General features: G+C 47.1%; 1 protein-coding gene across 2 annotated transcripts in view; it reads right to left on the bottom strand.

Annotated features, from left to right (window-relative positions):
• Window positions 1–884: 884 nt before the first annotated feature.
• USP31 (ubiquitin specific peptidase 31) overlaps window positions 885–23,829 on the bottom strand; it is a 73,657-nt gene continuing 50,712 nt past the window's right edge. The window contains exons 14-17 of one of the 2 annotated variants that reach the window (XM_074964934.1): window positions 23,503–23,661; window positions 21,482–21,634; window positions 15,754–17,321; window positions 885–920 (exon numbers count right to left, since the gene is read on the bottom strand). In XM_074964934.1, coding sequence (XP_074821035.1) covers window positions 15,769–17,321; window positions 21,482–21,634; window positions 23,503–23,661 — 1,865 coding nt within the window. In that variant the 3' untranslated portion in view covers window positions 885–920; window positions 15,754–15,768. Of the gene's footprint in view, window positions 921–9,132; window positions 17,322–21,481; window positions 21,635–23,502; window positions 23,662–23,829 lie in introns of those variants that run through there. The other variant, XM_074964933.1, reaches the window with a different exon arrangement.

A 23,829-nucleotide genomic window follows, 5' to 3' on the forward strand; every position in this document is an offset into this window, starting at 1 on the left:
CCCCCAGAGCCGCCGCCCCCAGGCAACCTGCGCTCCCCAGAGCCGCCTCCTCTGGGCAAACTGGACCCCAGAGTCACCTCCCCCAACAGGCAAAACAGTCCCTCCCCTCTGCCCCCAGAGCCTCTTGCTGTGATTTTGGGCAAAAATCCACAAGGGACTTGAAATAGCAACAAACTAACTTCCTCTCTGACCTCTCCTGAGGCCGGAGGAGAGGCCAGGTCACCCATTAACCTCCAGCACCAGGGTCCTTTCATCCCTCCGCTTTCCAGCCAGGTGTAAGTCACATGGCCCAGTTGAGAGTTAGGTGGGGACTGGTAACGAGGACTGCTGTGCTCCTGAGCCTTTGTCAGAGGGATACTCGCATGGCAGGGCCTGCCCGTTACTCTGGCTAGTCTCCCAAGGCCTGTGACCCTTGTCCAATATGCTTTGAACATCTCCCAACTTGGTGTCCTGTTACCTGCACACTCTAGGGCACCCACATTTACCTTTCTGTGGGCTCAAGCCGTAACCCCATTAATGTAGGCACCCCCACCCTTTACTAGGTTCTAGGGCTCAGGGCCACCCCTACCCAACTCCTAGGGCTCAGAGTGTAACTTGGTTAATTTAAGTACCCCTCCTTACCCAATTCCCAGGGCTCAGGGCATAATCTTCTGCCAGTTTGTAGGGCCTTTTACCAGTGAAAGAGACTTACACAAGGATATTCTTAACCTCTATTTATTATCAGTTCCCAAACCAGAACGCACGCGCTGAGCATTTGATGCTCACCACTCCCAATAAGGCAGACAAACGTTTCCTAGGGGCCAGTCAGGATCAGGTCATCCGGGGCTCCTCCAACTTCTGCATGATATAGTTGGCAGGGTGTTGAGATCTGGCAGCTCTGATCTTGGGCTGGGTCCTGGGGTTAGGTTCCAAAGAACTTCCTGTTGGACCCCAGTTTATATAGTTAAACCGGAATTCTGCTTAGCTGTACCTTAACCAATCATTTTAAACTAAAGTTCTACAAAACACTGTTTTGTACCAATCCTAGCCCACTACAAAACAATTCTTTAAACAATCAGACCCCACCACTATAGCTGATTTAAATCTTGCAAAATTAGTTATGCAACGGACAAACAATTAAAGAATCAGACAGAAACCATTCAGATAAACAAGAGAGAAGTAGGGACCATAAAACAATAAAGAAATGGGGATTTCACTCTCACAACTGTTGATAAGTGATTCCCTGCCAGACAGATGCCATCAGACAAAGTTTTCTTTAAACCTCTTAAGGTCTGTATCTTTATCTGGTGAAGGTGGATTCTATTCGAACAGGATCTCCTTCTTAACAGCCCGATATTTCACTGTTTGGATAGAACTGAGAGAGAATGTGACTTTCTGCTTCTTGGCTCATGGCTGCTGCTGTACTAACATAGCTGCAGAAAAAGATCTCTGGCCTTACAGTCCCTCTCTCCCATTCAGAAAGTTTGCATGGCTCCCAGGAGGTCACAGCTTGCTCGCCTGCTGACGTCTCTAAGCATCTGATGGATGCTTGACTCTAGTGATCAAGTGTCATTGCTCTAACAGCCTACGGCAAAGTTGCCAAGCCAGAGGCTCAGATCCCAGATCAGCAACTCTGGGTCAGCTTCCGAGCACCCCCCATAGGGCTGGCTCCTTAGCAGCGCCAAGGCAGGAGTCAAGGCTAACTAGGGCATCACCCCTCCTTCCTTTCCCAGCATCCCCGGCGTTTCTTAGCTTTGCCAGCGAGGACACTAGTTCTGCTCTGGTAATGCTCAATCTAAAGCCTGGGCAGGCCTGTTCCTGCTGTGGAAATTCATGTGGCGTTTAAAGCTTCACCATCGCTCATCTAGCGACCTGGAGTCTCACCCACCTGGGTACTGGGTCCATTTTGGGTGCTGCCACCCCCCGGGAAATCTATTTGCCAACATCCCCACTGCAGACAAAACCATGGCAGAGGATTCTGAACTGCTCAGAAATCTTTGCTTTGCATTCCTTCACCCTCACTGCCCTGCAGAGGATGCATGCGTCCCTTGTAAACAAAGCACAACTCCGGGGCGGGGGGGGGGGGGGGGAGCCAGTCTTGTCTATTGCAGCCAGCTGCTGCCTCCCCGAGCTCTCCATCTATGTACTGAGCAGGCACAGCACAGTAACCGCCTGCCAAAGCAACATTCAATCCAGCCCTCAATTTAATCAATACAGAACAGGCTGGTCCGGGGGGACTGCAAAACCCTATTTAAGGCTACTCAGATCAGGCTGCTTTGAGAAGGGCACAGCCTTTCCTTATGGAGGATACAGACTCCGAGGAAGAAGCTGTCACTTGTACCAATGCACTGGCCCAATTAAGCTCCTGCATTATTCAGACCATGATCTAGAAGCTTCAGAGCCAAGTGTCAGCATGTCAGCGCCCGATGCGTCACCTGGCCCCTCCGGAGTCCAGGCCTCTGTGTGGGGGAAGCTTCCAACGGCAGGAACACACGGGATTGGTCTTGGGCTTTGAGTATCAGCTACTGTCCTGCCTGCAAGGGGAGACACACTGGAGAGGAGCCAGCCCCCCAGTTGAGCCTGGGGTCGCGGCTCGTTCACACCAGTGAACAGTCACATCGTGGTCACATCTGTGGCAGCTCCTGCAGAGCGGTGGGCACTAAGGGAAGCCATGGCGTCCGCTCAGCAGAGCCCTTTAGTCCAGAGGCACAACGGACCTGCTAGTCTCTGGGCTGCTGCTGCAGACGCAGCTCGCGGAGGGAGTCCAAGTTAACTAACAAACCCAGAGCTGTGCTGACACAGGCGAGGCAGATTCCCAGAGCCAGGAGCTCAGCCGGCCACGACACGTGGTTTCCAGCTCCCTACGGAGCCCAGGAGTCAGAGCCCACTTTGCCTAATGGAAAAGACAAGCCCAGGAGGGGAAGGAGCAGCATGCAGACAGTGCTGCTAATAGGCAAATGCAGGGGAATCCCCGCAGCAGCTGGGAAAGAACAGAGCACGGGGTCCCTCACCTCCGCCAGCCTCAAGCAGCCCTGGGACCTGGATGCTTCCAGACAATCACCACAATCCCATCTGAAGTCTCACCCCAGTGGCTGAAGAAGGGATAGAGCAAGACTCCACTAGGGAGCTGCAGCATCAGTCTCTTCATTAGTTTCTCCGGGCTCGTGTCTGACGCCAGCGGTAAATGAGATAGTTAAAGCATGGCTGGTTTCTCAGCTTGGTTAAAATCAATGTGGTGACGCTGGCAGACCAGGTGCCAGCTCCTGCCAAGGCCCCTACACCTCACTGGACACGGAGATGGAGCGTATCACCAACCAGCAATTCCAGATAGCTGGAAACCAGTCTGGCTCACCTGTGCATTAGCATTGTTAAAACCGATGTGAAGTTGAAGGTGTTTAGACTAGGGTAAGGCTGTCAATTAATCACAGTTAACGCACATGATTAACTCAAAAAAATTAATCGTGATTAAAAAAATTAATTGCTATTAATTGTCGTTTTAATCGCACTGTTAACCAATAGAAATTAAATATTTTGGATGTTTTTCTATGTTTTCATATATATTGTATTCTGTGTTGTAATTGAAATCAAAGTGTATATTACTTTTGATTATAAATATTTGCACTGTAAAAATGATAGACAAAAGAAAGTATTTCTCAGTTCACCTCATACAAGGACTGTAATGCAATCTCTGTCGTGAAAGTGCAACTTACAAATGTAGATTTTTTTTTTGTTACATAAAACTGCGCTCAAACAAAACAATGCAACTTCAGAGCCTACAAGTCCACTCAGTCCTATTTCCCGCGCAGCCAATCGCTAAGAGAAACCAGTTTGTTTACATTTACAGGAGATAATGCTGCTCTCTTCTTATTTACAGCGTCACCAGAAAGTGAGAACAGGCATTTGCATGGCACTTTTGTAGCCAGCGTTGCAAGGTATTTACATGCCAGATATGCTAATCATTCACATGCCCCTTCATGCTTTGGCCACCATTCCAGAGGACATGCTTCCATGCGGATGCCACTCATTAAAAAAATAATGAGTTAATTATATTTGTGACTGAACTCCTCAGGAGGAGAACAGTATGGCCCCTGCTCTGTTTTACCCGCAGTCTGCCCTATAGTTCATGTTCGAGCAGGCTCGGATGATGACCCAGCACATGTTGTTCATTTTAAGAACATTTTCACTGCAGATTTCACAAAACACAAAGAAGGTACCAATGGGAGATTTCTAAAGCTAGCTACAGCACTTGACCCAAGGTTTAAGAATATGAAGTGCCTTCCAAAATCTGAGAGGGATGAGGTGTGGAGCATGCTTTCAGAAGCCTTAAAAGAGCAACACTCCGATGCAGAAACTACAAAACCCGAACCATCAAAAGGGAAAAATCAACCTTCTGCTGGTGGCATCTGACTCGGATGATGCAAATGAACATGCGTCAGCCTGCACTGCTTTGGATTGTTATTAAGCAGAACCCGTCATCAGCATGGACGCATGTCCCCTGGAATGGTGGTTGAAGCATGAAGGGACATATGAATCTTTAGCATATCTGGAATGCAAATATCTTGCGACGCCGGCTACAACTGTGCCATGCAAACGCCTGTTCTCACTTTCAGAAGACATTGTAAACAAGAAGCGGGCAGCATTATCTCCTGCACATGTAAACAAACTTGTTTGTCTTAGCGATTGCCTGAATAAGAAGTAGGACTGAGTGGACTTGCAGGCTTTACAATTTTAGATTGTTTTATTTTTGAATGCAGGTTTTTTGTACATAATTCTATATTTGTAAGTTCAACTTTCATGATAAAGAGATTGCACTACAGTACTTGTATTAGGTGAATTGAAAAATACTATTTTTTGTTTTTTTACAGCGCAAATACTTGTAATCAAAAATGTAAAGCGAGCATTGTACATTTTGTATTCTGTGTTTGTAACGGAAATCAATATTTGAAAATGTAGAAAACATCAAAAAATATTTAAATAAATGGTATTCTATCATTAACAGTGCAATTAATTTTTTTTAAAGTGCTTGGCAGCCCTAGTTTAGACTATATGAAATGCTTGTAGGATGCTGCATGTATTGATCTCGCTTATAATATCTGCAGCCCATGGTCTAAAGTTACATTGAGTGTTTGCATTGCAAACCTCTGTCCCTGTGTAGCTCACCGAACAGGAAAGCAGCATGAATTATTGCAAAGTGCTGGTCCTGCGTACCAGGGCCCACTGAAACCAAACGAGCCGTTGTGAAATAAAGGCCAAAGACTTTGTTGATTGTCCACAGACACACTCCCCCACCATGAAAAGGAGACAGGTGCTGACACTTGTTCCATCAGTTTGAACTCCAGAGGAAGGGAATAAAAATCCCTGACTAGAATAAACGTGACCAAGGTGCCGTTTGGAATTTGGAGAGGATGATACTTATAAGCTTAAGCAAGGGATCCCCAAGCTGCTTGGCGTGGGTTAGCCCTCCAAGGCAGACAGATCTTGCATATTAGAGCAGCTTCTATTATCTTATGAAACCCAAGTCTAAGTCACTTGTGTGCTTGTACGTTTACCTGCTTTAACCTTGTAAGTAACATTTCTTTTCCTTAGTTAATAAATCTTTAATTAGTTTACTACAGGACTGGCTACAAGTGTTGTCTTTGGTGAGAGATCTGAGGTGCAAATGACTGGTCTTTTGGGACTGGGAGTAGCCTGAATATTGTTCTGATATTTTAGGTGAAGGGACCATCTACCACAAAGACAGGCTTACCTGGGTGGCAAGACAGACTGGAATGCCCAAGGGGACTGTATGACTCCATGGCAAGGCCATTCTAATGCTTGAGGAATTCACACTTGTTACTTGGTTGTGAAAGGTAAGCATTGAACACAACCAGTTTGGGGTTTGTGCCCTGAGGATGGCACTCTTGGCCGTGTGGCAAATGCCTCTTGATTTTGTTATGAAGTTTCCAGAGGCCTCCAAGACACTGGCAGCCTAGTAAATGGCTGAGTCTTGTTCCCCCTTAATGGCTGGCCTCATACGTGCCCTGAGTCAGAGGTGCTGGCATTCATTTCAGAACTGTGCCATTCACACTGTACTGATGGACACAAGCTGCAGTACGGGTACACGGGGCAGGGGGCAGGACAAGGCATCAACAAGGGAAGGAATATTAAGCTCAGCAGCCTCCAGAAGCAGCAGGTTTAGCTCAGGCTCCTACTGCAGCTGGGAGGGAGCTGGAGTCCCCGTGACAGATCTGGAGATCAGTCCACTTTTGGCCACCAGCAGTTGTCTAGCTCCCCGCCCTGCTGCACAGGGAGTCTCACCTCACTCCAGTGTTGGCTAGCCTTTTGTCTCTGGGGAACTGGTTTGAAGTGGTTTCCCCAGACTTGGAACATGTCTTATAGAGTAGAATCTTATAACTTTACATACAATGTTGCCACGCACATTTTACCAGGACAATAATGTTCAGCGGAATACAGGTTTTTGAATGAAACCTCACAAGGCATACTTTGTACAAAATCCATTATAGTTTTGTAGAAAGGATGAACATAGGGATACAGACTGTCACTGTGCTTCCGGTTCAAGCAGCCCAGCTCCATACATACTTAGCCATGACAACAGGAGCCACCTCCCAGCCTGCCTGACCACAGCCTGGAGTGTTCATTGACATCAGAATTCGTCACAAGCAAACAGCTGGTTGGAGCTGTAATCAGCCATCAGAACTGGAGATTTCTCCAATCCCTTCTCCTCCAGCCCCACAACCAGGCTGGAGCACTCCCTCCAGCACGTTCGCCAGCACAGCCTGGAACAAGCCAAGCAATGGAGCTGGAGGATTACTGTACGTCCCTGTTCTGACAGCACAGAATCAATCAGCAACTCATCTACATTCCCGGAGAGCTCCCATGTTCTCGTCACTGACGGGGAAAAACCATCACTGCATAACCCACCAAATGAAAAACAGTATTTAATTAGGACAGAGCTAGGCAAGCACACAATTACATGTTATTTTACTATCAGTCTTACCCAGTTTAAGCCTCAGTTCAATAAGGGGCCATTAAAAAAGGCTAATCGAATAGTGAGATGTACATAGGGAAGTTACATGTTGCATTTCAATAACTGCTCCAGCGCAAGAGATCTGAGGAGAGTTCTGCCGAAACCAGCATGAAAACGAAAGGCAAATGGGAGCAAGAGGCAGGAGTCAGATAAGACCTGAATGCGAAGCCTCCCAGCTCCCTCCCGTGAGAATCGGAGAGGAGACAGGAGCAGCCGCAGCTGTAGGACTCTGCAGTTCCTCCTGGAGAGGCAGCTGGAGAATTGAACCAGCTGCCTTTGCTAAGCAGAGGCCCAAGACTTCCCATTTTACTAGGGAGCCTGACAGTGAGGCTGCTTGAGAGGAGCCTGCACCCTGCATAAGGGGACCGTCCCCAGACGCCAGCCTGGGGGCATGGCAGACACGGGAAGGGCTGGAGGAATCCACCCAAGGGAGCCAAACAGGAATCAGAGCGATTCAGACTGCCAGCCTGCTCCCCGCAGACCACCACTCACCACGATAAATGAGGCTCGCGCCAGCTTGTCGTCTCCCCTCCTCAGGGCATCACAAGGGGATTCCAGTCCAACATAGCAGCTGCCATCGGCAGCACACGAACCAGAACATCCAACATCCTGAGTGTCCGAGAGAGAGGAGGCCTGAAAGAAAAGCAGGATGGGGCAGGGGGTCTGCTTCTCCTTAACCTTAGCAAACAGGAACCATGCCTGGTCTTCTCCGCTTCTGCTGGAGGACTCCTTGGTGGCCTGGAGTGGAAGGCTTCCCAGCCCTCTGAGGAAGAGATGCGAGTGTTGTGCCTTTTACTGAGCGCGCTCTCCGACCCACCGTCGGTCAGGAGATGGAATTCAACTTCTAGATCGCTACTGCCCTGGGCAGCAACGGAACCCGCTGGTTTCCCAGGCTGCCTCCCCGGCCGTGCAAGGGGGAACTGACATTGAAGACGACACACTGGATCTTTCTGTCTTTGCTGAAGAGCACACGGCAAAGTGATTCAGGGCCAGGGAGCAGCCTGGGTTGCCTGAAGTTCCCAGCAGCGCCTTACCAACCTACCATGCCATCCCAGGCCCAAGCAGAGCTGAGTTGCGCAGAGCAGTACGAGGGTGGATTTCTGGGAGGGACTGGGTGAAGCCCTGGTTTAGCTGCAGACACTTTTCCAAGCGGAGCAAGAAGTGACCTTGCGGAGAGGGGCCTTGGGCAGGAGGCAGTGGAGTGAAGTAGGATTTGTCGTGCATCCAACAAGGGGCTCTGAGCCAACACCGGAATCACGGACATTCGCTCCCTTTAGGTCTGCGCTGCACCTTGGAGAACCAATTCCATGAAAATCCTGCCTCAGTGGTATATAAACCCACTGAGCCCAAGGCATCAAAACATTTCACTCCTCTCGGAGTCTGCAGACCTGAGGAGCCTCCAGATGAGTTTCTGAAACTTGCCTCCCTGTCAGGGTTTAACAGGATGGTTGTGCCATCTAGTGGCCACAAAGGAGATTCTACGCAACCCACCAGCAAGACACGAACCATGTAATTTGAATGTTGTAAAATCTCATCTAACTGTAAGAAGTGCCTTTGGATCTGGCTTATCTCCTATTATTTGCTCACAGGGACAAGAGACAACCCCGCCCCCAGTCACTAAACTGCCATGTCAGGTATAAAGGCTCTGTATACCACCTGTACGCTAGACACACTGCACTCAAAGCCATGTAGTCCTTGTACTCTAGAGCTCACAAGTCTAGGCAGTAGCATGCGAACAGAGGAGGGCGAGAGAATGCCCGGTGAAGCCAGGGGGCTGATTGGAGGTAAGTGGCCACAGCATGACAATGCCATCTTTATGTGTGTCCCTGGGCCTGGCCTGAAGGAGAGAACTGGCAGGAGAGATGTGGTGTTAGACCAGGTTCAGGAAAGGGTTTGAGCATAGGGGCGCATGGAGGAAGGGAGGCCAACCCAGAAATGGCAGTGAGACCCCAAAGGGAGAAGTTAGTCTGTGGCCAAGGTGGAGCGAAGTGGAGAAAGGGGAAAAACAGGGACTATCGCAAATATGAAGAAGGGGCAGGCTTATGGGGTGAATCCGAACCACATGCCTTGGGTAGCAGGCACCAACCCCTCACCTCTGAAGAAAGCTCATACAACCAAGATGCATGGTAATAAATTTATTGTATTTTATTACATTTTCCCACTTTTTCCACTTAATTCCAATTCCTTGTATTCAAAACTCTTCTTTCTGAAAGAAAATGATCTTTTAACATAAAAATATAAATTCTGCATATTAAAAGTGCATACACCTCGAATAATAAAACATACAAATAAATAATAAAAAGGCATCACAGTCTCATGCACTTGTCCTCAAATAATTTAAAAGTTTTTATGGTACAATGTTCAACCCCAAGTAAAGACAGCCTGCTTTCCAGATTACTGTACAGTTCAAAAACATTAAAATACAGAAGAGTATCAAAGGTAGGGTGATCCCCACTGCCCAGTGTCAGCGTACAGTGATATGACATGCAGCTTTTAGAACTGTAGATATTCCAGTGTAAAATCTGAAATTTGGTGACCAGAAGAGAAACTGCATTTGTAATGGGACTTAAAATTCAATTTTAACCAATGGTGAGGCACAGTTGGTGAGCAAACCTGTATACTCTGAAGGCCAAGTGTTCTAGCCATGTGTAGCCTATATCCCCTGGTGTTTAATACTACCCAAGGCTGTATAGCACCTAGAAACATTTCCATATTGCATTGCACAAATGCTGCATCCTAACACAAGCTTTCTTGAAAAGGGTTTGTGCTGCAGGACCTTAAGAGTGGAATAGAATGTATGTTTGCACCTACTTTTAATCTGTGCCATTTAAATACTATTTGCAGGTATACTGGATGTTAGTGGCTTTTTAAAAAACCCCGCTAAGCTTTGAAAAACTGGAAAGATACTGTAGGAATCTTCATTTTACCTTTGTTCTGCAAAATAAAGCTCCCAGTGGTAACAAACGCTTTATGGTGCTTTTATTAAGAAAACCATGTAGTACTTTCATCTCACCACAGATTAAAACTAAATTTTAGTTGCCTCCACAGATAACATGAGATACTGCCAAATTATTTCAGAGTCGTAGGCAAATGACAGCAAAGATAAAGAGGATTACAGTAAAATGATTTGGAATGTCATTTCAAAACAAAAATGTTCTTTATAACTGCTGTTGAGCTGAGAAAAAAGGGTCCTGGAACAGATGCCACAAAGAAATGGGGGCGGTAAGGATGTCCTAGATGTGACCAGTGACTGACTGGATTGTTGGCGATGGAAAAGATGTCTGTATAAGAGGGAATATCTCCTATCGGGGTCACACTCAGTTTTCCAGAAAAATTATAAACACATTTCATTGTGGCTCTTCAGTTTTCCGTACTAAAAATGCCTAATCCCTCAAGAAGTCTTGAAACCCATCTTTGAATTAAGAGGGCACAGTCCCTTAGACCAGCTGTTCAACCTCCTAGGGCACCTGTACCAAGCTAAGACCTCAGCCAACCCCATGATGCTCCCATTAGGCCATGCATGCTCTACCAACCATGGAGTCTGCACTCACACAGGACTGAGGCTTGGTGGTCATAGCCTGGGGTACACAATGGATCGTAGACAGCCAGTGAACAGCAGGGCCTAGGACAAAAGCTTATCATTCAGGGAGGAAACTAAGATCCCAGTCACCAAAGCCTGCTGTGCCAACGTAGGCAACATGCCAATGGCTGGTAACCACTCCCTGAGAGACTGAAATTCTACAAAAGCTCTTTTAGACTGTCAACACTGCTACGGGTGACCTCCTTGTCTCACAGCATGATGTACAGAATGGGTCATTAAAACCATATAGAAAGTGGCAGGCTACATACAGAACATAACAGAGTCAGGCTATTCCGGTTAAAAAAAAAATCTATAAAAAACCAGTTTGTTCTCATTTCAACACTTCAGATTCCTTTCTGACTTTACTCTACACTGCAGTCTTGTCAATAATCCAAAATTCTGCAAAGGAAAGAGAATCAAAGATGTGCAAATAAAGCAAGAAACCAGATACATGCTCCTCTCTGGTGCTTGATACTTTCTGTGCTGACATGCAGCTGCACTGGGACTCAAAACCAGAGCCCCAGAGTCTACCTAGTAGCTTGTGATACAGACTGTGCAATCTCTAGTTTATCTTTAATGCTTGCATAGTTAATAAGTGCATGCAGTCAGGAAACAGCAAGAATTGCCATGCAAAAATGGTCTTCATTTCTTAGGAAGAATAGTTGGTCATGCTCAAATTTCTGTTGTGACAAGGAGACAGCTCTGCGTGTAGAGACTGGGGAACTTGCAGTGGGCCAAATGGACTGTAATTAAACTGGTAGTTTTCTATCTAAAGCATGTGGTTTTTGACTTAGCCATACAGATCGCACAGAGTTTTAGAGTTAAAAGTTTGTACATCCATCCAAAGTGAGCCACCTATCACACTGACAAAGAATTGTAGGCACCAGTTTGTCTATCAAATGCAAGTAACACAAAGTACAAGGTGCCTCTATAAATACATTTCATTTAAAATGTACTACTAAATACTACCCATAAAACCTTGCCCAGAAGGGTGAAAATAATTTCTTCAGATGGCTCTAGGAAGAATCTAGCTACGGAATGAAGGCTCAGCTCTTCCGCAATCAGAAGGCAAGACATCAGGATTACAAGCGAGTAACTAGAGACATTTGAATCTCCACAGTTTAAGAAATGAATTCATTCACACCAGGCCCACCCAGAGACGGTTATAACCATCTATTAAGCCCTTCAAGATGACTAACTCTCACCCTTCTCCTCCGAGGATTGTGTGGCTCTGCTGGAAGTTCAAAGACAGAGCTAACACTGGAATTCCCTACTCAAAGGACTCTCACATCTAGTAATTTTCTCTTCCAGTTTACCAGTCTCTGATCTTACAGGATTCTCACCTGTGAGCTAAACAAGCTGGAGACCAGACTCGACCCCACTAAAGGCTACACTGGCAATTCAACAGAGGCCCAAAGGCTGCACCTGACTAATAAAATGGAGCAGGATTACAGCCACTTGTCTTTAATTCAGAGCTGCAGGCATGAAGACTACAGGACACAGCATACAAACCCATGAGATCAGAATGGCATCTTGGGTCCTGCCATCCCCCCAGGTTGCATCTCCTCCACATTAGGTATGAGCTGCTCTGGGAGCCAAAGCTAAATTAAGTTACTGTAAACCAGGTACAGATAACTGCTTCAGGGCAGTCCAAGACCTTTAAAGGACTAAGACATAAACCCCTGCCAGACCTGGCTTTTAGGACTTGCAAAACTCACAGCCAAAGGGACCCCGTACTGGGGTTACCCCTAATTTAGGATTGCTCTGTTGTGTTGGACAACAGCACACACCAACTGCTTCCCCTTCCTCTCATCTTGCAGGAAGGAGAAAAAGTAGATTGATGGGGAAGTGAGGGAAAGAGATTGAGATGTCCCTCCTCCCCAAATCATCTCCTCACTGGGAACCCTCCAAAATCATGCAGATGGCCCTAGAAAAATCTACTCACCATAACTGGTTCAATTAGGGCTAGCAGGACAGATGCTTGGCTTAGATTCATATTCAGGGTGGTTCTTTTCTGGTCAAGCATCACATATCCCCAGAATTTCACATTCTATTTGATATCAACAGAACCCAAGGACAGAGGATGCAGAGAAAAGCAGCGAACGACCATCACACTTTCCAGACAGTTTTGTGTTCGGGTTTCATCTGCCCATAAAGATACAGCTCCAGTTCTAGTTACTGGTAAGAGTCATGGCCATCATATTTTACTCACTTTGCCCAAAGTTGTGCACTTTATGAGACCAGCAACAGAAAACCACCGCCCTATATAAACCGAAGTGATTTGCTGTATGGCTCAGCCTGCCTAGTCAAAAATATACTGCAGCAAAAATAGGTATGAAGTGCAGGCAGTCTGCCACAGGAGAACAGCACGTCACTCACTCTGAGAGATTTCGTTATTATACTCTTCCCTAGAAATGAAAATTAATGGGAAGAGGGCGATATTTTAAAAACTTCAGATGGGCGGGATTGACCAGACGTAAGTGTCCTGTGTATCATAGTTCCTGTTTTCAAAGGCGCAGATACCAACTCGCATTGGACAGTTTGCAGAAGAGGAGAGGATTTTGGAGCTAGTAGGAATTCCCAAGAGGGATTATTCGCAGACCCCAGAGAAAGACTGGAGTTACCTACCAGAACGGGGCAGTTTGGCTGTTTTTGATCTTAACTATTAGAATATTTGGCAACAATACACTTCTTGTTCCCATTTTGGTGCTGCAGCTTATGTCTATATAGCAAACTCACCACATGGTACTGGCGCATTGGACTACAACACAATCTCAAGACATTGCTGCAAATTTGCTTCAATAAGGCAGTGAACACAAGTAGTAAAGCTACCACTTGGAAACCCTAAATCAACTTTCAGCTGTATGTAATACAGGACTTGCACAACCAATGAGTGCACAAGAGGGGAAAGCTATTCCATAAGGTCACTTTGCACAATGCCACCTCATTAGAAAGTGCATCAAACTAGGCCCAGCCTATAGTGAGATGTCGGACCATGTTAGCACTGGCTACTGGAAAGGTGTTTCTGCTAGAAGAGCTGTCGCAACAAAGGAGCTAACATGGTTTGCGCTCTCAAGACGACAACGCCTTAAACTAATGCTTCAATATCAGAAATTTTAGGTAGAAATTTACGACTAGAGGAATATGCCCAGTAACTCCTGCCTGTTTAGGAAACAGGGTACAAGAAACAAAACAATCCAGCTTCACAAATTAAAATAAATTTTCCATGCTTCTCGCCCCCTTTTTGCTCCATTAAGTGTGCTATAGGAACAGGAATGAATGGAGTCTATGGCCATGTTTGGGTTTTAAAACATAATCCACGACATGGAAAGTCAGGTAGAGTACAGAGAAGTGTTACAGGCTAGAGCGCTGCTTCTGGGTATCAAGAATGCTTGTCCTGCAAAGCACATGGTCTGGACTGGATGGTGTGGGTTACACTGCACATGGGTTCATATTCACAGGTTACACAGAGCTTTGTGGTATGCACAATCATGTATGAGGCCGTATATGCAAGTCTTGTGTATTACCAAGATGAAGCTACCCTGAAAGTAAATTTCTCAACAGCTTGTTGCAGATGACCTAAGTGTAAGTGATCAAAGAGCAGCCACAATCAGTGACCTGTGAGCAACTTGCCCAAGAGGTTCAAGAGAGGAGATTGAACTGGATATTTAACAATAACTATTTGTTCCAGGGTCATTTGTTACTGTAATACTGAGCAGGAAAGGTTAATAAATAGGTCTGTCCACACACTAAGCTCACAGAGCCAGAAGTGTTCATGTGACAGGCAAAGAATTAATGTACATAATAATGTAAACTGGAGATGATTTGTGCACACAGTACAACTTGGCTATTATACACCACTTATCACAAAACACAATTCCATACATGAAGGACAGTTTGTTGTTTTCTTAAAATGAGAATGCAATTCATCATCATCTCATGAAATAAAAATAGACAATGCCACGTGTGTGTCAAAGGACTTGAGGGAAGAGAAGCCACCTTTCAAAGAGAAAGCGTGTGCAAAGATGTTGCCGATGTAGTGTTTTAACCCTGACAGAATTTCCCAAAGGACAAGAAACCAGACTTGTAAGACATTGTTGCAGCTGGACTCATCAGCAAGCATTAGAAACGTAGAATGAAGAGAAGAATGTGGGACTACACTATTAGTCCAAATACAACCTCACAGCATTTTGGCCTGGCCACACAGAGATGCGTTGAAACACACTCGGAAAATGCAAAAAGGCAGCAGAGAACATGTGGTTATCTATTCACTTCTCCAGCAGATAGAGAGATGCCACTACAATGAAGCATGTGTGTGAGAAAATGCTTCTCGGGGTTTAACGATAAGGGTCCTACCAGCTTCACTATTATTCAAGACTCAGAATTCCAGCTGTCTTTCTAGGCATTGTAATAATCTTTCACCACGGACATTTCACAGCTAATGGCTGGCAACTGACTAGTCATTTTCTCTGTTGCTTAGGTAACACTTCAAAGGAAAAAGGAAGCTAGAGCAGACAGTGGAGTCTCCAGATATGCAACAACAAAAAATTAAGCCTGTTGGAATGAAAATATGAACCTGTTCTGCACACACATACATGGGAGTACCTTTTGGATCTGTCCGGTCACTAATGCTAACCCTCCTATACTGGCTGAGTATATACCTGAGAAACAACATTAGTGTTGAGATATTGCCCTTTAAAAAGCTTGAAAAATGGGGGACTGGGGAGAGCACAAAGAAGCAGCAGTCTCTCTTTTTCACAGTTCCCTTAGCATCTTCTGCAGCCAAGAACCAGGCCACACATCAACACAGATGGAGCCTGCTTAGACTAAAACCAATGGAATATTAGTTCACAGTTCTATAAAGCACGCTAGTTACAGTATAATGGAGTCACAGGTTTCAAACCTGGTGTCTGAAGAAAGTTGTTGCATTTTTCTATAAAGAGACTGTACAAGTGCTATGGGACAGTTGTGTTTATATTCTGTGACTCCAGCTGGACTTCACTTGGTATCAATGCTGGCCAGCTGTGGCTATTTGGTTTGATGGCAGAATCAAAAGGCGCTTTACCAATTTGCAGTTAAGTTCTCCTCAAACACACATTAGGCACATAAACAAAGAAACAACAAGAACTCAGCATAAATTAGCTCTCAGCAGGAGAAAGAAAAACACCTGGATTGCAGCATCTCACTGAGGTTTCGGAGAAGGCCGTGCAGACATGTGCATGCTGGAAGGTAACTTTTTCAATGACTTGTCAGCAGCCTGTTTGTCACTGGAAGGAGACTGCGCTCCGAGGTCTAGCTGGGAAGACTTGGATTTGCGGCTGGACAGCAGAGAATGTTTGCTGGATGTGGCATCTTTTGGGGCAAGCTTCTCTTTCACAGCAACCTTGGTGTTTGCATGAGAGGATGGTGGGAGGCTGCTCTTCTCTGACTTGTCTTCTGCCACATTTTTACTGCCTGGCTTGGAGGAGCCACCTGCAGTCTTTTTTGAAAGCATTGTCGTCTTCCCCAGATCAGCCGACCGTCGGGTCTCCTTCTGCCTCAGGGCTGATTTGAAGAAAGACAGCCCTTTATCTTCCGACTTACTGTCCCTCTTTAAACCTGAACGCATGCTGATGCTTGGGGACCTCAGGCTGGCCATAGAGGAGCTCCGCACATGCTTGCTATCCATTGCTTTGCTCTCGCTTCTAGGCTGGCTTATCCGAGGAGAGCTAGTTCTTGAGCTAGAATTGACACTGGTCTTATCCGAACCAAGGCTTACCTTGGAGCCCTCCCTGCTGAGGCTTCGGTCTGAAGTCCTGCTCTTCCCTGCAGAGGGCCCCCGTGTCACTGAGCCCGAAGTAGTTTTCTTGGCAGCTGTGGAGGATGGGGAAGAAACTGACTTGTGTTTCTGTTGAGCCCATGACAAAGCAGTTTCCTGGAGTTTGGCACCAGATTCCTTTCTAGCCTGGCCGGAAGCAGGAGATGCATGTCGCCCACTAGTCCTGGAAGAATCTGTCTTGCTTCTGGAATGGGAAATCTTCTGAGAGGTCTTTAAAGGAGGGGCAGAGGCAGAAGAAGGGTGAGAAATTGGGGATTCTTGGCTAGACAAGACTGTCCTTCCTTTCCTCAAACTTTTATCTGGCTCAGAAATGCCTTTGGAGCTGGGAGCTTTCTTGGGGGTGCCATCTGCCTTCTTGGAGAGCAGCCCTGTCCCACTGGGGGCTATCACCTCTTTGACTGGAGAGCTCTCTACAGAGTCACTCTGATCCACAAAAGCAATTTGATTGTTGTTATCAAAAGGGTCCAGAGCCAGATGGCTCCTGTCTGCCTGCACCGAGCTTTTCCCATACGGGTCCATGAAAGCAGAATTCGATTTCCTTGCAGTAGATTCCTCTCTGAATAACCCTTCCATGACAGCCAGAGGGGCTCTGCCCACAGTCCTATGTTCTTGCCTCCTGCTGCTGTCGCTTGATTCTGGGTAACTGGTGGAGAGATTCCTTAAGCTGCCAAAGCAGGAGGTGGATACTTTATCATCAGCAGCCTCCCCGATCTTCTCCAGTGTCGAGGCAGAAGTGCGCACAGGGGAGTCTCCAGGGAAGCGTGAAGGAGAGTTGGAGCGCATCTGCAGCTTTGCAGACAGCGACCAGGATGGCCGGACGCCATTTTCATTTACTGCCAGAGGGCTGGTGACAGAGGATCTAGAAGACAAGCTCTGACGCTGGACACTTCTTACAAAGGGTCGAGTCGAGAACCCCCCTGCAGGGGAAGAGAGCAACACTTACTTTTTTCAGAGTAACAGCCGTGTTAGTCTGTATTCGTAAAAAGAAAAAAGAAAAGGAGTACTTGTGGCACCTTAGAGACTAACCAGTTTATTTGAGCATGAGCTTTCGTGAGCTACAGCTCACTCCATTACAATCTACATACCACACAGACTATGCTGACAGCTTGTGCCACACGCTCTCAAAGAAACTGCGGAATCACCTGATCAACATCCTCTACAGCAAACAGGGAAAGATTAAGAATGAGCTCTCAAAAATGGATACTCTCATAAAAAACCAACCTTCCACACAAACTCCCTCGTGGCTGGATTTTACTAAAACTAGACAAGCCATTTACAACACACACTTTGCTTCTCTACAAAAGAAAAAGGACACTAAACTTTCTAAACTACTACAGGCTACAAGGGGCCACAGCAATGGTCCCCTCAACCCACCCAGCAATATTGTTAACCTATCCAACTATACTCTCAGCCCAGCAGAAGCAGCTGTCCTATCTCGGGGTCTCTCCTTCTGCCCCTCCACCCCCTCGAACATGATACAGTTCTGTGGTGACCTAGAATCCTATTTTCGACGTCTCCGACTCAAGGAATATTTCCAAGATACCTCTGAACAACATAATGATCCACAGAGGCCTGCCTACCAACATTACAAAAAGAAGGATTCTAGGTGGACTCCCCCTGAAGGTCGAAACAGCAGACTGGACTTCTACATAGAGTGCTTCCGCCGACATGCACGGGCTGAAATTGTGGAAAAGCAGCATCACTTGCCCCATAACCTCAGCCGTGCAGAACACAATGCCATCCACAGCCTCAGAAACAACTCTAACATCATAATCAAAAAGGCTGACAAAGGAGGTGCTGTTGTCATCATGAATAGGTCGGAATATGAACAAGAGGCTGCTCGGCAGCTCTCCAACACCACTTTCTACAAGCCATTACCCTCTGATCCCACTGAGAGTTACCAAAAGCATCTACAGCATTTGCTCAAGAAACTTCCTGAAAAAGCGCAAGATCAAATCCGCACAGACACACCCCTGGAACCCCGACCTGGGATATTCTATCTACTACCCAAGATCCATAAACCTGGAAATCCTGGACGCCCCATCATCTCAGGCATTGGCACCCTGACAGCAGGATTGTCCGGCTATGTAGACTCACTCCTCAGGCCCTACGCTACCAGCACTCCCAGCTACCTTCGAGACACCACTGACTTCCTGAGGAAACTACAATCCATTGGTGATCTTCCTGATAACACCATCCTGGCCACTATGGATGTAGAAGCCCTCTACACCAACATTCCACACAAAGATGGACTACAAGCCATCAAGAACACTATCCCCGATAATGTCACGGCTAACCTGGTGGCTGAACTTTGTGACTTTGTCCTTACCCATAACTATTTTACATTTGGGGACAATGTATACCTTCAGATCAGCGGCACTGCTATGGGTACCCGCATGGCCCCACAGTATGCCAACATTTTTATGGCTGATTTAGAACAACGCTTCCTCAGCTCTCGTCCCCTAACGCCCCTACTTTACTTGCGCTATATTGATGACATCTTCATCATCTGGACCCATGGAAAAGAAGCCCTTGAGGAATTCCACCATGATTTCAACAATTTCCATCCCACCATCAACCTCAGCCTGGTCCAGTCCACACATGAGATCCACTTCCTGGACACTACAGTGCTAATAAACGATGGTCACATCAACACCACCCTATACCGGAAACCTACTGACCGCTATTCCTACCTACATGCCTCCAGCTTTCACCCTGACCACACCACACGATCCATCGTCTACAGCCAAGCTCTGCGATACAACCGCATTTGCTCCAACCCCTCAGACAGAGACAAACACCTACAAGATCTCTATCAAGCATTCTTACAACTACAATACCCACCTGCGGAAGTGAAGAAACAGATTGATAGAGCCAGAAGAGTTCCCAGAAGTCACCTACTACAGGACAGGCCTAACAAAGAAAATAACAGAACGCCACTAGCCGTCACCTTCAGCCCCCAACTAAAACCCCTCCAACGCATTATTAAGGATCTACAACCTATCCTGAAGGATGACCCAACACTCTCACAAATCTTGGGAGAAAGGCCAGTCCTTGCCTACAGACAGCCCCCCAACCTGAAGCGAATACTCACCAACAACCACATACCACACAACAGAACCACTAACCCAGGAACCTATCCTTACAACAAAGCCCGTTGCCAACTGTGCCCACATATCTATTCAGGGAACACCATCACAGGGCCTAACAACATCAGCCACACTATCAGAGGCTCGTTCACCTGCACATCCACCAATGTGATATATGCCATCATGTGCCAGCAATGCCCCTCTGCCATGTACATTGGTCAAACTGGACAGTCTCTACGTAAAAGAATAAATGGACACAAATCAGATGTTAAGAATTATAACATTCATAAACCAGTCGGAGAACACTTCAATCTCTCTGGTCACGCAATCACAGACATGAGGGTCGCTATCTTAAAGCAAAAAAACTTCAAATCCAGACTCCAGCGAGAAACTGCTGAATTGGAATTCATTTGCAAATTGGATACTATTAATTTGGGCTTGAATAGAGACTGGGAGTGGCTAAGTCATTATGCAAGGTAGCCTATCTCCCCTTGTTTTTTTCCTACAAACCCCCCCCCCCCAAGACGTTCTGGTTAAACTTGGATTATTGCTGTGCACATTGTAAGATGAGCTATTGCCAGCAGGAGAGTGAGTTTGTGTGTGTGGTTTTTGGAGGGTGTGTGTGTGTGGGGGGGGGGGGGGGTGAGAAAACCTGGATTAGTGCTGGAAATGACCCACCTTGATTATCATGCGCATTATAAAGAGAGGTTTCAAAGAGGAATGGGCTATTACCAGCAGGAGAGTGAGTTTGTATGTGTGTCTGTGTGTGTGTGGGGGGGGGGGGGGGGGAAAGAGTGAGAAAACCTTGATTTGTGCTGGAAATGGCCTTCCTTGATGATCACTTGATGATCACTTTAGATAAGCTGTTAGCAGCAGGACAGTGGGGTGGGAGGAAGTTTTGTTTCATGGTCTCTGTGTGTATATAATGTCTTCTGCAGTTTCCACGATATGCTATGCATCCGATGAAGTGAGCTGTAGCTCACGAAAGCTCATGCTCAAATAAACTGGTTAGTCTCTAAGGTGCCACAAGTACTCCTTTTCTTTTTTCTTTTTACACTTACTTTTGTAACTCAGAAAGCTAAGCCAGCAGCACATAGAGAAATCCTGGAGAAGCAGGGTGCAGCCAGCAGCTATTGGGGTATTTGTAAAGGTGAATCTGCTAGCATTCTCTTTCCTGGGGAAATGAGAAGATCGCGCCCCATGCGTGCTTTGAGCATGGCAACACGACACCAGCAGTTCTCATACTGTGGGTCAGGACCCCAAAGTGGGTAATGACCCCATTTTAATGGGGTTGCCACGGCTGGCTTAGACTTGCTGGGGCTCAGGGCCGAAGCCCAAGCCCCACCACCCGGGGCCGAAGCCGAAACCTGAGGGCTTTAGCCCTGGGCGGTGGGGCTCAGGTTACAGGACCCTGCCTGGGGCTGAAGCCCTTGGTCTTCGGCTTTGGCACCCCCAGGACAGCAGAGCTCGAGTGGGCTCAGGCTTAAGCCCGCCTCCTGGGGCCATGTAGGAATTTTGTTGTCAGAAGAGGGTTGTGGTGTGATGAAGTTTGAAAACGCCTGCTCTACACTAAACTCACGTGGAGCGTCAGTCTGATATTGCTCCCTACAAACATGGAAGAACTTAATTCTCAAAAAAACAAAAAAACGTTTTCTAGAGGGGCTGGGCACACGCTGTGGTTTCCACCTTACATTTTCTTCCTCTAAAAGGCCCTCTATGCTGGTTCCCACACTCCCAAAAAGGGCAGCCCATCAGTGCCACTCAGTCTCCTAGCACTCCTTGATCCACTGTCTGTTGCTCCCAGAGGCTGGGGACACTGCCTGCCGGCCTCCCGAGCACACCCTGCTCAGCTTAGGGAGCCCACTCCCAGGGCTGTGTGCATTCTGCTGCTATCCTAGGAGAGAGTCTGTATTGAGAGGAAACACTGGATCCACAGACCGGTTTTGATTTTATAACCCCCTGCCCATACTGTGTGCCGGAACGCTCACCATCATCTTCACTCCGTTCACCAGTCAGCTCAACTGATTCCGAAAGCGAGGCCAGAGACGTGCGTCGTGAGGAAGCTGCTGAGGCGATGCTGGGCTGTTTGCTGCCAGGAAGCCTGCTCACCCAGTGTTCACACAGAGAAGAGCTTGTAGAGCCTGCAGAGGGGTCAGGGCACTGAGATCAGACCAGCAGCATGTGGCCAATTACAGATCACACACCCCCTACCAAGGCACTGATTGATCACAACCAAATTACATTCCTACCATTAGGATTCAACTCTAACTCCCAGAAACCAGAGCTGTGCCTACATGACTGCAATGTTCTGACTAGCTGAAGCAATAAATCCACATTCACGTCACATGGTTTGGCCCATAAAGTGAAACTCTTCCTCCAGCAGCATGTGAACTGCAGCAAGAGTGCCACTAGAGCAGAACGCAGCCCAGGCTGCCACTCAGACCCACGGCAGCGATCCTGATCCTGCCCCAACACCCCTGTGCCTTCGCTTCTATCCGACCCCACAATGGATGGAGTCACTCCCTTCAGTTGACTGACTGGCTGCATTTGGTTGACTTAGTGAATTAGTGAGATTCTACCAATGACAGACCAGGTTATATTTATACCATATCACTGTAATTGGATGAACAAACTAACTTTAGACTGGTTAGCTTTAAAAAAAAAACAAAAAAAAACCCCATTTTAATTGAAGAATAATGCTCCGGCAATCTGACTGGCTGCTACATATACAAACATCCAAATCAAAATGGGCTCCAAGACTCACCTATTTACTCTTTCCCCTTCGCTTTCTCCCCTTCATATTCAACTTTCCCCTTACTATATTTTTCAACTCGCAGCCCCTCAGAGGTGATATCCCCCTCTAACCCTGCCCCACCCCAGTGCGTGCACACGTACCATTTCCCTGGAGGACATTTTTCTTCCTTTTGTGGGAAGGAGGGGAGAAAAAAATCAGTCTCCCTTTGTGGCTATTAAGTCTCCTGAGATTTCTTTAAGGCCCTGCCCATATCACATCTTGCCCATGATTTTGTAACCAGTTAGAGGCACAGCCACTTCAACCAGTTACGAACAACCCTTCAGTTTGTGGCCAGGGGGCATGGATCAACAGTCATGTTGCACTCCCCATCGGTACCTGGCCTGGGCCAGGGAAGCTAACGATCCAACCAGCAGCCCAAATCTGGTGATGAAACCTGGGTACAGGGCACCTGACGCACGGTGCACACACACTTAGAAGTAGTTTGTTTGTAGGAGTGCATTCTGGGAAGAGGCTAAGCAGCCAGCCTACAGCAGGGAGAACATGCCTGGAGAACATGCAGGTGGAGCTGCCACAGGGACACATGGAGCTGTACACGTGGACTGGCCTCCTATCAAAAGGGGACTGACCAAAGCCCTGTATACACAAGATCAGCGTGCCCTAGATAAAAAACAGAGCTGAACTGGATCCAGGAAGGAAGCCCCGTGCCTCTGGCAGGGTGAAGGGACAAAGCTGAGCGCAGTAACTGAACTGAAAGCTCCTTGGGCACGGACACTAGCCAGGTTGGTTACGGTTCCCTCTGCACTGAGGAGACCGAAGTCCGGCCAGCAGTGTTTTTATCTCTGTGGTACAAGTGCCTGTGCATTAGCTACAGGAGTGGGTCCCCCAGAGAACAGAGTCAGTGCAAGAGCAGCAGCGGAAGAATTTCCCAGCGTCTAGAAGAGGCCTCAGTGGGAGCAAACTCAGGCCAATGCTCTAGGACGGCCAGAGCTTGGGCTGTAAGCTCTTTGGGAGCCGTCTCTGTTCCTGCCTGGTCAGCACAAGCTGAAATCATCACTAAGAACGGGCAGCCACAAGGGCTAGGAGCACAGCTAGTGAGCTATGCCAGCTCCCTGACCACTCCCACAGCAGCCCTGTGCACCAGGGGCTGACGAGGAGTGAGACACAAGGCTGATCTGATCACTAAGCTAAAGCCCTTCCTTCAGTTCTATAAGGAAAGACCAGGTAAGTTCCTTGACCAAGCCAGCACAGCTTTACCTGCCACAGAGCTGTTAGCTGACCACGATGGGATCGTCGTGCGCCTCTGGTAGAAGAGGATATAAGCGGTCTGCTTGCAGACTTCATTTTCTGCCAGCTGCAGCACATCAGTATCATCGAAGCAGTACCACAAGCCATCTACAGAGTTCTTACAATATGCTGTGAGACAGAAGAGTGTGTTAGAGACCTCACAGCACCAGGCACCATTCACTTCATTCCTGCCAACCCAGCAGCCAAATCCACTGTATGACAAACTGCAAGCAATCTCTTCCGCTACCACAAGCTCAGTTAGACAAAGTGGAGAAGGATGGATCACAGATTTATTAT

This window comes from Natator depressus, chromosome 10, assembly GCF_965152275.1.
Source record: "Natator depressus isolate rNatDep1 chromosome 10, rNatDep2.hap1, whole genome shotgun sequence".
NCBI lineage: Eukaryota > Metazoa > Chordata > Testudines > Cheloniidae > Natator > Natator depressus.